Genomic DNA, 16,016 nt, shown 5'->3' on the forward strand with positions numbered 1-16,016 from the left:
CTCATGTCCAGTGTATGGAATGAAATGTGTTTCAGACTCTCTTTTTATGCTTTTGGCTTGTAATGTGAGAGGACTGTTTCATTTGGGTAGCTCTTTCATGTGAGGATACAAAGGAGTACAGTGCCTGTGTATCTACCTGTGGTAGAACCTGCCAAACGCTTTCCATGCCAGAGACGTGCAATGATGATTGTGTTGAAGGCTGCACCTGCCCCACTGGAATGTATCTGAACAGCAAAACTGACAGATGCGTGCAACAGTAAGTGTAATTTGTGTTGTTGGCACAACAGGTGTCGCCTATCTATGTAAATATATGTTTTTGGACCTCAGTGACCAGTAGCAAAATTCTGAGTATGTATATTTTAATTTAGGCACTTCACTATATGAAATTTGGCAATGTGGATGGAGTTCATGTAAATGAATGATGGTCCACTTTTTTTTGCCAATGTTATCCGGTATGAGGTAGTATGTTGGAATGACGCTAATAAGACCCACCCAAACCTTCACATGCTTTTGATGAGCAACTGAGTGGACAGCAGTGTTAGGCAGGAAAGGCAAAGAGGAATTCACACGTGACTTTACTTTATGCTCTAGCTAGCCACGTGGACATTCTTGCTTTTCTCTCCAGGCATGCCACAAGCCACAGTTGTCTGTACCATGTGTAACATCAGTGTTGCAGGTTTGCCAAGTATCAGTGCAGTCCTATACAGGTATGCGCCCTCAGCGATGTCCTGGTTAACACTGGGATCACATATCTGATGACCATGTGTGGTCACATGGTTGTTGGGGGCACACACAATCACCCTCCGAATGTGAGGAGAGCTCTGCTCTCCTCATCTCCAGAGGGTTGTCTGAGTCTCTCAGAGGCAGTGCACATCCAAGCGCTGCCTCTGTGGAGCTCAGACTGAGGGAAATTGTGTCTCTCTCGCAATTTCCAGGTTCCTCCATGAAACCGGAAGTCGTGCAAGAGACATGATTTCCCTCAGTCTGAGCTCCACAGACGCAGTGTCCACACGCTGCCTCTGGGAAGCTCAGCCGACCTTCCGGAGGGAGGGGAGCATCCTGATCCCCATTGCTAAGTGGTGCATGACTGTACATGTCTACTGAGTAGTAAGCCCCACTGAGTTTAATGGAACTTACTCCCAGGAAAGTACATATAAGATTGCAGCCTATGTTGATCTCATGTTTCAAGCAGTGCCCTTAAAGTGATTTTCCAAAAATAAATTCTAGTTAAATTGACTCAAAAACTCATTTATCTCATAAATAATATACTATTATACTGAGTTTATTGGTTGATGAATATGCCTGTTGCCTGTGGATTGGAGAAGCAAGTAGAGGCTTCCTCTGGCCAATGCCATCTGCCAGATTATTAAGGCTTCTGGGAGGTTGTATCTTCTGCATCCCAGGAAGAACACCATGGCAAGGGAGAATCATGCTGGCCCCCACCATCATCCAAAGAATTGAGCTGTTGCAGGGAGCCTTTCTTTCCTGTAAAAAACATGGTTCCAACTGCCAGTTGTTTGTGGATTAAAGTGAGTGGAGACATTTGCCAAAGGACTTGGGGGCTCCTGGGTTGTTTCTATTGGTGCTTCTACCCCCCCCCCCATCAATGTGATTAAAAGGCAGGATATAAATCTATAAATAAATGCTTGTATGTTTTGAGCCACCTTGAATGTCTCCATTGCAGGAAATATGGGATGCAAACATTTCAAATAAAGAATAAACTTACAAATTGAAAGAAAATATCAGTTAATTTGTTAAGAGCCCTAAAATCCACAGCAGTGGGAGAAATAAGCAAATTAATTTTTTCCTCAAGTTATTCTTATAATGATATGTATGTCTTTAAACATACTCAGTATTCTTAATATGGCCAATTTTGTGCTATCATACAACTTCATTATCTTGAAAATATGTGATTGTCAGAACAGCAATCGCTCTGTAATTAGCACTTTCTGTTTTGAAACAGTATTTTGTGACCAGCACCAGGGAAAATAGTCTGCTAAAGTCTTAGGCATGTGTGTTTTCATTTTGTGTGTGTATAGAAATACCTTGCTTGGTGGTTGTTCATGGGTATGGATTCCTGGTATATGATGATAGGCAAAACTACTTTTTGAACGGTTTATACAGATTGAGCCTCATTATTCGCATGGACCTGTATTTAATAATCACTTTAAAGGCCTCTTCTGTGTTTGACAGGTAAAGACTTGGTTGTTTCCATGCAAACAATTGTATCTTCTTCCTTTATAGGAGTGAATGCCCCTGCTATTTTCAAGGTATTGACTATCCACCTGGAGAAAATATAATGACATCTTTGGGAAAATGGTAAGCTCTTCCTGCACTTTGGGTAGTTTCTGGTGTACTTTGTAGGTCCTGCATTACCAACTACACTGTCTGGGAAAATGAATACAGATACTGTGCTGAACACATCCTGCTTCTCATGTGCTTCTGCTTCTCCCAATTTATTAATTTGATAGTGTGATCATATTTTTCATGCTTGAGAGATCTGTGTCTATGGAAAAACATGTTTTATGGAAAAACATCAAGGAAGTTACTTGATATCTTAAACATTTTCGTGTTTTCATTATGATGTTTAAAACGAACAAAAACACTTATAGGAACTTTTTTTGTGCTTCTCAGTATGACAGGAAGGTAAGAACAGAAAGAATTTTACTCCCTTGAGTCTGAAGCATGGAATTTCTGCCAAAGCTCCTCTTTGAGGCCAGGTGTGCTGGCACCAGCCCGCACACTGGTTTGAATTGAGGGCAGATTCTCATGAACCATTTAAACCTGCGTGTCTTGCCACCTTTCAGTTTGGCAGAGGCATGCGAAGTATTCTCCTCCCACCTGCTATGAAAGCAATCTAGGATTAGCTGGTTGCCTTTAGAGCTGAGTAGAAACTTTTTGCTTCTTCACCTGATTGACCTTGGTAAAGATATTTTTTTCGTCTGCTCCAGTTTGTTTTGGGTAACGGTGGGTTTTAGCTAGGTAGGATACAGCTAGTAGGTCTTGTGCAGATACGGGGTTAAGAGCACCCTGAGGTTAGCTGATTGGTTAAAGGTTAATTGGTTAATTATTGGTTATTATAATATTTAGTGTTTCTCAAACTGTGGGTCAGTTACCCATTAGGTAAGTTGCAAGCCAATTTCAGGTGGGTCTCCATTCATTTCAATATGTATTTTATTTTAATATATTAGACTTGATGGTATGTGACTGCATTTGGGGAAATGTTACAGATCTAATGATAACAGGCTACTATGAATATGCTCTTAACACTGACTGTCAATGGGCTTTCTCCCAGGTAAGTGTGGATAGGATTCCAGCCTTTGGGATATTTGGGAATTTTTTTTTTAAAACAGGTCAGCAACTGCTTGGGAGGCTTAAGAGGGTACTTCTTTATTTTAAATAATTTTAAAAACTTATTGTAAATGTTTAATTTAATTGATTTGATTTTTGTCATATGGGGGGTATTAATTTTCCTGCTTGATGATGTCACTTCTTGCCATGGCATCACTCCCAGGTTAATGACATTACTTTCTGTGGGTTCTGACAGATTGTCATTCTAAAATGTGGGTCCTCGTTCTAAAAAGTTTAAGAACCATTGTAATATAGGACAAAATTGAAGTAGAATAGTGGTTTTTAGTGGAGTAATTTAAAACCAAGATAAAGATTGTTCTGGACAGTATGGGCAACAGTACATTTCACTGTTTGAATACTTGGGCAGCCCAATCCTAACCTGCGCTGGCGCAGCCATTTAGCATGGCCTGTGCTATATCCATCGCAGGTTAGGAAGCGGCTGGAGGTCTCCTCGAGGTAAGTGGATATTTACCCCCTTACCCTGGGTAATGCCCCAGCCTGCCCTATACTCAGATCTCCACCAGCTATATAGCTGGCAGACATCTGAGCAATCCAGTGTAATGTTAGGAGGTGTAATACTAGGGGTTAGGATATGATGGAGGAGAACTGCCACCTCCCGGGCCTGATCCACTCACCCCATTCTGCTCACCCTCTGCCCCGATGCTCTCTCCCTTGCATTTAATCACTGAAGAGTCTTGTAAGCCTTCCTCCATTGTAATGACTAAAACAGGGTTTGTGTTTAGTAATATAGGGCAGATTTCCATTTTCCAAAGTCTTATCCCTTAAAATCTTTGAATGGCTTTTTAAAACTTTCCCACTTTTTTAAAGCATTGAGTATTTTGTAAAAGTTTTTCAAAAAGAAAAAGCTGTTTTCTGAATGGCACTGGTGCCATTCCTTCGAAAAAACAATTTCACCAAATCATAAACTATTTTTTAATTCTGACTGTACTGACTTTTCGTTTTAGCCACTGCAGAGATGGAATGATCAACTGTGAGGAAAACAACATTGGTATGTAAAGTATATAGTATATTCAACCAGGAGCCCCTCAGTGGAATGACGTTTCTCCTAAGGCTCTACTTCTTAAGTACATGTGTGTTCATGCAAACAACCTGGAAAAATTGCAATTCTGTCCACTAAATGTGTTTTTCTAGCTGAAAAATAGTATATGATTATTCCATGCAAGTACAACACAGATAATGAATTGAATACAAAGAAAAGAGAATGGAATGAAAAAATGACTTGGTGTTGTTTTACGAATTCAAGTGAAAACACCAGTAAAAATTTTTCCAGTGTATTTTTTGTTACAGTACACCAGGGGTTGCACTGCAGTTGAAGAAATGGGGAACAGCAGCCTAATCCTAAAGGCACTGCTGGGTGCAGCAGCGCCAAAGTAGCTACTGCTGCATCCTGTGACACCGCAGCAGATACTGGAGTTCTCCTTGAGGAAGGGGACTTTTGTCTCCTTGCTGCAGGGAAATCCCCAAGCCCTGCAATGAGACTTCTCAAGTCTCTGCTGGCTATGTTGTCAGTGCAGACTTGAGAGATTTCATGTTGGGCCTTCTGGCTCGACATGGCATTCAGGATCTGGCTAAGCACGGTTCTACTGGTTCTGCCTGGTTCTTCCTCCCACCCCCACAGCCCTCACCGCTGCCTGGAGCTCTTACCTAACTCCTGATGGCATCCAGCCAGCACCGAGGTCAGTGCTGACTCAGTGTAGGATGTTGTGGGTGTGCCTTATGGCACATTTGGGACACTCGGTGCTGACTCTGGCCAGCTCAAGGGTAGGCCCAAAGGAAAACTCCAACTGTAGCATATAAATTCGAATAGGTAACATACCAGATGTGTAATGAATGATGTTCTGGAAAGAAACCCCATTCATATCCATTAATTACACTTCACATTAATTTTGGGACAAATGGAAAACAATACAAATGAACCACTAAACTTATTTTCCATTCATTCTGAGCAAAAATGTGAATACCTACAATATCAACAACCAATGAATCCTTAAAACCATTGGTAGTAGTAGGACCCAATGAGCCATGGGGTTCAGCATTCAGAGCATTCAGCATAGAAAACTGAAAGCATTCAGATAGAAAACTGAATGTAAGGTTTTAAGTTTGTTGTTCTATTTTTCTAGTTCATGACTGCCCAGATGACCAAATCTATATAAACTGTAGTAATCCACACACTATGGAACTTGGCAAGGAGAGAACATGTGAAAATCAGTTGCTCAACCTCACCATCTCTGCACATTTCCCTTGTTTTTCAGGCTGCATGTGTCCTCAGGGGTAAGTTTTTTTTTTTTTTAAAGTTTGGTCTGTTTTGTCATGTCAGTATAAAACCCATGTCTTAGTGTACCATTGTGCATCTGCAGATCCATGTGCTAGTATGTCTTCAACTGCCTTTTAAATTTTTTAAGATGGTGATGAATAGGGCTGGTTCTACATATTTTGTCACTTTAGGCAAGGACATTTTTTGCTCACCCCCCCCCCCCCCAATCTTATCGTATGCTGGTCAATCCAAATAAACAGTGTGCAGCAGAACAGATAAAAGCTCACATATTAATGCATAGTTTTATCCATATTTTTCCTCTTGGAATTATATATTTCAAAGTAAATTGAGTACTCTGCAACAGAATTGTAATCCCTGCAACTAGGAAATGCTTTGAGAGTGCATGGGGGCTGTTGGGCTAGTGGCAGAACCTTCTGAGAGTAACCCCTCTGCTGTTTTCAGTGCCACCTGTAGAGACCTATGTCTTTCACCTAAGCTCAGCAAGCAAGAATGTCCACTTTCCTTCTGCATATGTGTTTAGGGAAGTAAATAATCTATTTTTAACTGCAGTAAACTCCTAGGATCAATCCGGTATCCCCCCTTTTCCATTAGCAAGTGGCAACTCTTAACAAGATTTACTGACATTAAACCTGATTTAGCATCCCACCACAGGTTATGTTAGTCAGCTGAATTAGCTTTAGGATGTAAAACTTGAGACATTTTCCATTACCTCTTAGTTGGCCTCTGCTTTGTGAGACTTTTCTGTGCTTTCGTCATGCTTGAGATTTGGCCTCTCATGTATTTCTAACTGCATTCAAGTGGAACTTGTCTAAATGAAATCTGAGTATTTACTGGAATTTCAGCAGTTAATTTAAGTGATTTCAAGGACCATGAAAGGATAACTTTTGTGTGCATGCATGCTTCAAGATTTGGTTGTGAAGTTGGTGCTTCAAATATGTAACCATCCCTAGTATGTATGCAGATATTTACATTTGCTTACACAAACTATCTGTCCCCATTTCCCCCCCCCCCCCCATTTCCGAGTAAGTGTGATATAGTTTCCTGTTTTGGCACTTCTAAAACAACTTTTGTACATAGAATCTAATATTTTTTTCTTTAATCAAGGGCCCGTTCCTATCCAACTTTTCAGTGTTAATGCAGCTGAGGCAATGTGACATGCACAGTATCCTGTTGTGGGGGCAGGGGAGAATATTTATTACCTTATCTCAGGGTGGCATTGAGGCTGCATTTGCATTGGAAAGTTGAATAGGATTGGAGTCCTATAATGGGACTTCAAGTCCCATCTTGAAGTCCTATAATGTAAAAAAATTTTTTGCTTTGGTGCAATAAATGAGAATACCTGACTTGGGTTTCCAATACACATACTAAACCCATTTCTCTCCAGCCCACAGATGTACACCTTTGACCCCTGTTGTGTATATGCTTAATAATGCTGCTTAGTGTGTATATACAGTGTCATTTTCTGTGCATGCAAGAGGGAGTGGGTGAGTGAAAAGCCCAATCACTGGGAAAGTTCCATGAGTGGTGTTACACTCAGTTTGTTGGATCCAAAGGCCAGTTTACAGGGCACCTAACATCCATATGGAATATTCAGGTCCTCTGGAAAACTACATTTTCTTGAGCTCTTGGCATCTGAGACATTGCTGTTTTAGACATCAAGCAGAGAAGAATGGAGGCTTTGTCAAATGGTCTCCCCAGACCTGTAGACAGATACATTTGGGAGGATACGGGCAGGAGGTCTGGTCTAGAGGGTAGAGCCTCCGTCTGCCTGAAGATAACATCCACAAGGTCGCCAGTTTGAGGCCACCGGCACCGTGCAACCTTGAAGCAGCTGACAAGCTGAAGCTGAGCTATTCCATCTGCTCTGAGCGTGGGAGGATGGAGGCCAGAATGTGAAGCCAGATCGGAATGAAACACCTGAATGTAGTGGTTCTTGAAAGAAAGAACCTTCTTTCAAATTGTAAAAATCCCTATTAAATAAGGGATTTAAATAAAGCCTGCCTATGTAAACCGCATTGAATAAAGTCTTGAATAAAGACCAAGAAAGGCGGTATATAAATACCTGTTATTATTATTATTATTTATTAAGTAAAGGGGTAGCTACACTGGTGATAGCACAGGGGCAAGCTTTTTATGAGCTATCCCTAATTTCAGTTTGGACTTGATTCAGAAGTCTTGGGGTGGGTGAGGGCTGAACTTTGTTGTTACAAGTTCCCCAATTCTCAACTTCAGTGGCATCACAAGTATTTGAGAATGAAATCTTCTAAGTATAATGAAAAGCTGTTGTTCAGTTAAAAACATTCTTTTTCTGCTTGTTTTTATTTTTCTCTCAGAAGAAAAATTGTTTCTCATTGTAATAAACAGGTGGCATACCAGATCAAATAACTTATAAGAAGCTTAAATGAATTCCTGAAAGGTTTGTTTAAAAAAAGAAAAATCATCACTTTCTAATATACGCAAAGAAAATAATGAATTTAATGGAGTCCAAGAATGTCTCTTTTCAGTGGTCAGAGAGAATTAGTGAATTAATAACATAGAAAGAATGTGATGTTTAAGCCACCTTTTGTGATACCAGTTCCTTTCTGTTACCTCTGGGATGAAACAAACACTAGTACATCTGCAGTATATCTTCTAAGCTCAAGCACACAATTGTTTTACCTTTAGAAACTCATGCAGGATTTTAAGAAGAAAGTCAACAACTTTCTATTTTCAGTTTTAAACATGTAATTCCAATGTTATTAGATCATTCATTCTTTAATATACAAATCCTTACAATGCGTGGGTTTTAAACATCACAACTTGCCTTTTCTTGTTAAGTGATAAGCTGACATAATAAGAATGACTCATAATTACAGCTTAATACATCCCTAATCAAGTGAAAGGTCCAGTTTATTTTGTGGGCAATTAAGTCTTCTTGTGTTTTAGGGCTTGTATAAATGTGCTGTTTTAATTGGGCATACATTTGGGGCACTTACTTCTTAACAGACTGTAGATATATGCTAAAAATAATTGGTAATAATTTCTCAAATTATCCTCAAGCTAATGTTATAAAAATGATAGAGGCTATACAGTTGTTCTTTAGATAGTAACAGAAAAAAGACTAGAAGGGTGCAATATATGCAGCCCAATCTTATGTAACTCCCGTGTAGCTATGCGGCAGTGCCAGTGAGGCTTCTGCCATATCCCATGGGGGAACATTTGTTTCCTTGCTCCAAAGTAAGCCTCAGCAGCTGCCATGGGTCAACTTGAACCTCAGCTAGCTCTATAGCTGGCACAACTCCATGTTGACCTGTAAAAATGGATCAGGGCCAACTAGGGTGTTCGAATTCAGCAGGCACCACTGCCACCAAATCTGCCCCTTTCCTGGGCCTGATCTACCCTCTTCTCCACACTATGACCTCCATGTTCTGTCCACCACCCACCCTGTTTCACCCCCTCCCCGTCCCTGTGCAAACTTACCAGCAGTGGCAGCTGTCAGCTGTCTGATGTCATGCAGACCCAGCCACTCACCACTTGTAGCAATGGCCAGGCCAGGCTTGATGGTGCTGTTGCATTTCTGACAGTTCTAAAGATGTTTGTGCTGCCTAAACACTTGTTCCAGTGGTATAAACAATCCTTAGGAATTCCTTTAAATAAAACAGGAAGCATGCGTAATGGAAGCAGTCCCAGTGTATTCTTCACTTCCTGCTGTCTTTAAAGCAGGAAGTGAAGAATAGGAAGATAAGGGGGTAAGGAAGTGGATCTCCATTGCCACTTCCATGTGCACTCCCTAAAAAAAACCATGCAGGAGGTGGAAGAAGGAGCAAGGTGAGAGGACCTAATCACTGCTCATGGAGTTATTTTTTTTTTCTATTAGTGGTCCTGGTTGGAGGTGGGGTGGGAAGAGAATGGCCCCCTCTCCCCCCTCCTAGCTGGCTCTTGATGATGAGGAGGAGGTGGTGGCAGTGGCACTGACGGAGGTGGCAAATTTTTCAAGCTTGCTAATCTAACAAGCTCATCTAATTTGCTGTTGGACAGACCTGTGGGAGCCCATTGAAACATCTATTAGAACTAATTAGCTTTCTAGAATGGATATGACGTTTAGGATAAGGCTGTGTGTATTATATTAAACTTGTGTATTAAACACCACCAGAAAGAAGAGTGTAGGAAGGTTTTCACTTCTAAGAGAAAAATGTTAAAGGCTCTTTTCTTTGTTGGACTTGTCTGTGTAAGAAATCTATGCTGTTTGTGAAATGAACTAAATTGGAAAAAAGCCAATCGTGCTGCTTTAATTTGTCTGAAAAGTTCTAATTAAACTAAAATTTTAAAATTCTGAAATAAAGTTTGTTGAAAGGTGACCCTTGAACATGAGGTCCCTACCCTATCCAGAAAGAACTGCTGTGAGAGAGAGGGGTGTGTGTGTGTGGGGGGGGGGCGGATTATGAAAACGGATTACATGGTTTGCCAGAATTTTATTGCATTATATTGATGTACAAATTCAGGACTGCTTCAGGCTTTTTAAATATGCTATGACAGTGAAGCATGAGTGAATTGTGCTTCTGGGTCTCATGCAAAAATGGGAAAATCTGTGCAGAAACCACACAGTGCTCATTCTTCTGTCACTGTTTCTTTAGAACATCCAGTGTAGCCCTCCAGGACGTTTTTCTGGAACTCTGTATTTCTTAGTTTCTGTCTAGTGTGAATATGTGTTCATTGCTGTATATGAAAGTACTGGCCACTGGCAGTGGCTGTTACTCAGAGATGCCAGTAAAATTAATCACAGCTGGCTGAATTATAGGTTCTATGAGCAGGTGCATCATTTCTTTTTATCTCTAGGCAGCTACTGAACACTGACATTAGAAATAATGACATTTCAGAGTGAAAAAGAAAACCAAGTCAATTATTTTCTAAATGGCATTTGGTTTTTTATGAATTCTTAGATCATTGTAATCAATCTGGCTGCTTGGCTTTCCAAAAGAGAAAGCTGTTAGCACTTGTTTTATGCAGGGTAGTATTACAGAGATGAAACTTGTGCTTTAGTCTTACCTTGTCAAAGTGATGCTTTTTGTTTTTGAATGTTGCCTATTCATGGGTAGCTTAAATCAGTGGGAATTCTCAGCCTTTGAGTTTACAATCCATCCAGTGACATACAACTTGGAACAATATAGTCTACAAAATATCTCATATACTTTTAACCCTCAGCCTGTCAAAAGCCTGCCACAGCACTGTACTTTGTCTGGGTGTGTTTTTACTACTTCAATAGAATTCCCGTAGATATTGAAGTAGGTTTTCATCCCCAAAACCTAAATTGTTAGCTCATCAAATACAGTGGGGGTCCATATCCATGGATCCCATATCTGTGGATTTACTTATCTGTGGATGCGGGAGGGCCTCCCCCCCAACACCACACTCCCACCCTCTGGTGGCAGGGGTAGCTGTGCTCCCTTGCCTCCTGAGGGTTGTTTGAGCCCAGTAGAGGCAGCACATATCCGCCCGCAGCCTCTGCCAGGCTCAGAATGACTTAAAACAGCAAAAAAAAAAAAAAAAAAAAAAAGCTACTGCCAGTTTCTGCATGGAAAATGGAAGTGACGTTTTTAATGCCTTATAAGGCAGAGGGAGATCTGAAGAAGCCTCATGTCAGAAGACTCGGGAGGGTGGAGGTGGGGCACCTCTGCGGATCCACATATTCGCAAAGAGTTCCAGAACAGAACCCCAGTCGATACGGGGGCATGCCTATACCTTGATAAATCTATTATGTATCTATTATGCTATGAATGTTTGAGGGTGCAATCCTAACTTGTGCTGGAAACAGGCGGGCTGCGCTGCATCTAGCGCAAGTTTACAGCACTTTTGTGACACTCCTGGGCAGGCACAAGGGTCTTGCATCAGCCCAAGCACCAGTTTAGATTGGGCCCTAAGAAAATCAGAGTCCAATCCAGAACTCTTTAGCGCTGGCAGTATGAGTGTACTGCCAGTGCTGGGTATTGCAAACATGCTGTAAGGCAGATCCATGACACCCTGTGCTGACTCAGTGCTGGTGCTGGCATGGCACCAGCTGGATGCTGCCTGGAGCTAGGTAAGAGCTCCAGGTGGTGGTAAGGGCCTCAGGGTGGGGAGGGAGGCATTCCAGGGCAGGGGGAGGAACCAGGGTGGGGTGGGACCGGCGGAGCAGATTAGAACTGGAAGTCCTGACATAGCTTCCTCAAGTGAAATGAGGAAACAGATCAGGGAGGTGACAAGGAAGGACAGGGTTGTAATCATGGGGGACTTCAATTATCCTCATATTGACTGGGTCAATTTGTGTTCTGGTCACGATAAGGAAACCGGATTTCTTGACGTGCTAAATGACTGTGGCTTAGATCAGCTAGTCACGGAGCCCACCAGAGGACAGGTGACTCTGGATTTAATTTTGTGCGGTACGCAGGACCTGGTTAGAGATGTAAACGTCACTGAGCCATTGGGGAACAGTGATCATGCTGCGATCTGTTTTGACGTGCACGTTGGGGGAAGAATACCAGGCAAATCTCTAACAAAAACCCTTGACTTCCGACGGGCGGACTTCCCTCAAATGAGGAGGCTGGTTAGAAGGAGGTTGAAAGGGAGGGTAAAAAGAGTCCAGTCTCTCCAGAGTGCATGGAGGCTGCTTAAAACAACAGTAATAGAGGCCCAGCAGAGGTGTATACTGCAAAGAAAGAAGGGTTCCACTAAATCCAGGAGGGTGCCCGCATGGCTAACCAGCCAAGTTAGAGAGGCTGTGAAGGGCAAGGAAGCTTCCTTCCGTAAATGGAAGTCTTGCCCTAATGAAGAGAATAAAAAGGAACATAAACTGTGGCAGAAGAAATGTAAGAAGGTGATAGGGGAGGCCAAGCGAGACTATGAGGAATGCATGGCCAGCAACATTAAGGGGAATAATAAAAGCTTCTTCAAATATGTTAGAAGCAGGAAACCCGCCAGAGAAGCGGTTGGCCCTCTGGATGGTGAGGGAGGGAAAGGGGAGATAAAAGGAGACTTAGAGATGGCAGAGAAATTAAATGAGTTCTTTGCATCTGTCTTCACGGCAGAAGACCTCGGGCAGATACCGCTGCCCGAATGGCCCCTCCTGACCGAGGAGTTAAGTCAGATAGAGGTTAAAAGAGAAGATGTTTCAGACCTCATTGATAAATTAAAGATCAATAAGTCACCGGGCCCTGATGGCATCCACCCAAGGGTTATTAAGGAATTGAAGAATGAAGTTGCAGATCTCTTGACTAAGGTATGCAACTTGTCCCTCAAAACAGCCACGGTACCAGAAGATTGGAGGATAGCAAATGTCACACCTATTTTTAAAAAGGGAAAGAGGGGGGACCCGGGAAACTATAGGCCGGTCAGCCTAACATCCATACCGGGTAAGATGGTGGAATGCCTCATCAAAGATAGGATCTCAAAACACATAGACGAACAGGCCTTGCTGAGGGAGAGTCAGCATGGCTTCTGTAAGGGTAAGTCTTGCCTCACAAACCTTATAGAATTCTTTGAAAAGGTCAACAGGCATGTGGATGCGGGAGAACCTGTGGACATTATATATCTGGACTTTCAGAAGGCGTTTGACACGGTCCCTCACCAAAGGCTACTGAAAAAACTCCACAGTCAGGGAATTAGAGGACAGGTCCTCTCGTGGATTGAGAACTGGTTGGAGGCCAGGAAGCAGAGAGTGGGTGTCAATGGGCAATTTTCACAATGGAGAGAGGTGAAAAGCGGTGTGCCCCAAGGATCTGTCCTGGGATCGGTGCTTTTCAACCTCTTCATAAATGACCTGGAGACAGGGTTGAGCAGTGAAGTGGCTAAGTTTGCAGACGACACCAAACTTTTCCGAGTGGTAAAGACCAGAAGTGATTGTGAGGAGCTCCAGAAGGATCTCTCCAGACTGGCAGAATGGGCAGCAAAATGGCAGATGCGCTTCAATGTCAGTAAGTGTAAAGTCATGCACATTGGGGCAAAAAATCAAAACTTTAGATATAGGCTGATGGGTTCTGAGCTGTCTGTGACAGATCAGGAGAGAGATCTTGGGGTGGTGGTGGACAGGTCGATGAAAGTGTCGACCCAATGTGCGGTGGCAGTGAAGAAGGCCAATTCTATGCTTGGGATCATTAGGAAGGGTATTGAGAACAAAACGGTTAGTATTATAATGCCGTTGTACAAATCGATGGTAAGGCCACACCTGGAGTATTGTGTCCAGTTCTGGTCGCCGCATCTCAAAAAAGACATAGTGGAAATAGAAAAGGTGCAAAAGAGAGCGACTAAGATGATTACTGGGCTGGGGCACCTTCCTTATGAGGAAAGGCTACGGCGTTTGGGCCTCTTCAGCCTAGAAAAGAGACGCTTGAGGGGGGACATGATTGAGACATACAAAATTATGCAGGGGATGGACAGAGTGGATAGGGAGATGCTCTTTACACTCTCACATAATACCAGAACCAGGGGACATCCACTAAAATTGAGTGTTGGGCGGGTTAGGACAGACAAAAGAAAATATTTCTTTACTCAGCGCGTGGTCGGTCTGTGGAACTCCTTGCCACAGGATGTGGTGCTGGCGTCTAGCCTAGACGCCTTTAAAAGGGGATTGGACGAGTTTCTGGAGGAAAAATCCATTATGGGGTACAAGCCATGATGTGTATGCGCAACCTCCTGATTTTAGGAAAATTAAGTCAGAATGCCAGATGTAGGGGAGAGCACCAGGATGAGGTCTCTTGTTATCTGGTGTGCTCCCTGGGGCATTTGGTGGGCCGCTGTGAGATACAGGAAGCTGGACTAGATGGGCCTATGGCCTGATCCAGTGGGGCTGTTCTTATGTTCTTATGTTCTTATGTTCTAACTGTAGTAAAAATTGAAAACAGGTAGTCTGTAAGTCACCATGTCTCTCCTCTACAAATCCTTGAACTTTACTTTGGTCCAGGGCATTGTGAGAAAAATCAACTACAAAAACTTGGCAGCCCACACAGGTGGTCACCATTTTTAACCCTCAGCGCTCTAGAGCAGCATTTTTCAATGCTGCTCCCCCAATGTGCCACTTGCCGTCATGCCATCCTTGGATGTTCCACTGGAAGTAACTGGCAATGATGACATTGCCAGTTACTTAAAGTTTTGGAGACTGTGACAGGAACTTCCGATGTCAGTAAGAGGCTCAGGGCAGGTGGGCAAGTTTTTTCTTGAGCTCAAAAACCGTGCGTGAGAGCTCTGCCTGCTGGCTCAAGCTTCCTATCACCATTGGAAGCTCCTGTTGCGGTCTTACTGCCAGGTGGTGGGTGCTGCACATACCACCCAATACTCACCAGCATATCACAGGTGGTACATGTACCAACAGTTGAGAACCCCTGCTCTAGGGGTTGATGCAACTTCTCTGGAGCATTGTGGGGAAGACACATTGCAGCTGGTTGGAATCTGCCAAGGGGAGGAGCTCTGCAGCTTTAAAAAAGAAAAAGAAAACGCCTCAGTCTCCTTGTCCTGAAAGTGAATGAGCATAATGAAAATGACTGCTCTGTAATAGCAGAGTTACTAAAATCATTACTCTGATTTTAGTAATGGGTTAAGTCAGAATGCCAGATGTAGGGGAGGGCACCAGGATGAGGTCTCTTGTTATCTGGTGTGCTCCCTGGGGCATTTGGTGAGCCGCTGTGAGATACAGGAAGCTGGACTAGATGGGCCTATGGCCTGATCCAGTGGGGCTGTTCTTATGTTCTTATGTTCTTATGTCTGTGTTGGTAAAATAGCTGGTGCAGACTTAAGAAGCCCCATTGTGGCTTCCCCTAGGTGGAGGGGAGAAAGTCTCTTTCTCCTCAGGAGACCTCTGGTGGTTGCCAGAGAAAGTCTCTTTCTCCTGAGGAGACCTCTGGTGGGGCCAGAGGATGCAAAGATAGCTGCTTTGGCACCGCTGCTCCTGGCGGCGGCCCTGCCTTTAGGATTGGGTTGCCCCTCACATTGAGGTAGTGATAATCACATTCTGCTCTTAGATTATTTTCAACTAGACATTTGTAGGAAATTTTGTCAGCAGTACAAGAATTTTTCCAGAACAGAACTTTAGGGAAGAAGATATCCACACTAGCATCATGGTCATCTATTTTATGGAGCTGGTGATTCTGATACACTACATTACATGTCCCCATCTCACTGCGTTGAATAACTTGCCCTTGAAAAATATACCCGCAGCACTTGAACATGACCTCTGCTCTTCTGTTTAAAGATAATTTCCCACCTCAGCAAGACTGCACTCAGTGACAAGGCTACCCTAGTCTCTTCCATAATGTGGTATATTAGGAGTGTTTTTCACTGACAGTCTGGATTACATCTGTGCTATGCTTCTACAATGCATGCTGTACTTTCTTGTGCATATGTATGTGTATATGTGTTTGAATAT

General features: G+C 42.8%; 1 protein-coding gene across 1 annotated transcript in view; it reads left to right on the top strand.

Moving 5' to 3' along the window:
- OTOG (otogelin) overlaps window positions 1-16,016 on the top strand; it is a 136,267-nt gene that overhangs the window by 37,099 nt on the left and 83,152 nt on the right. The window contains exons 19-22 of the mRNA XM_066619402.1: window positions 91-256; window positions 2,245-2,319; window positions 4,317-4,360; window positions 5,493-5,643. Of these exons, the coding sequence (XP_066475499.1) occupies window positions 91-256; window positions 2,245-2,319; window positions 4,317-4,360; window positions 5,493-5,643 (436 nt within the window). The remainder of the gene's footprint in view (window positions 1-90; window positions 257-2,244; window positions 2,320-4,316; window positions 4,361-5,492; window positions 5,644-16,016) is intronic.

The sequence above is a fragment of the Tiliqua scincoides genome, chromosome 1 (assembly GCF_035046505.1).
Source record: "Tiliqua scincoides isolate rTilSci1 chromosome 1, rTilSci1.hap2, whole genome shotgun sequence".
NCBI lineage: Eukaryota > Metazoa > Chordata > Lepidosauria > Squamata > Scincidae > Tiliqua > Tiliqua scincoides.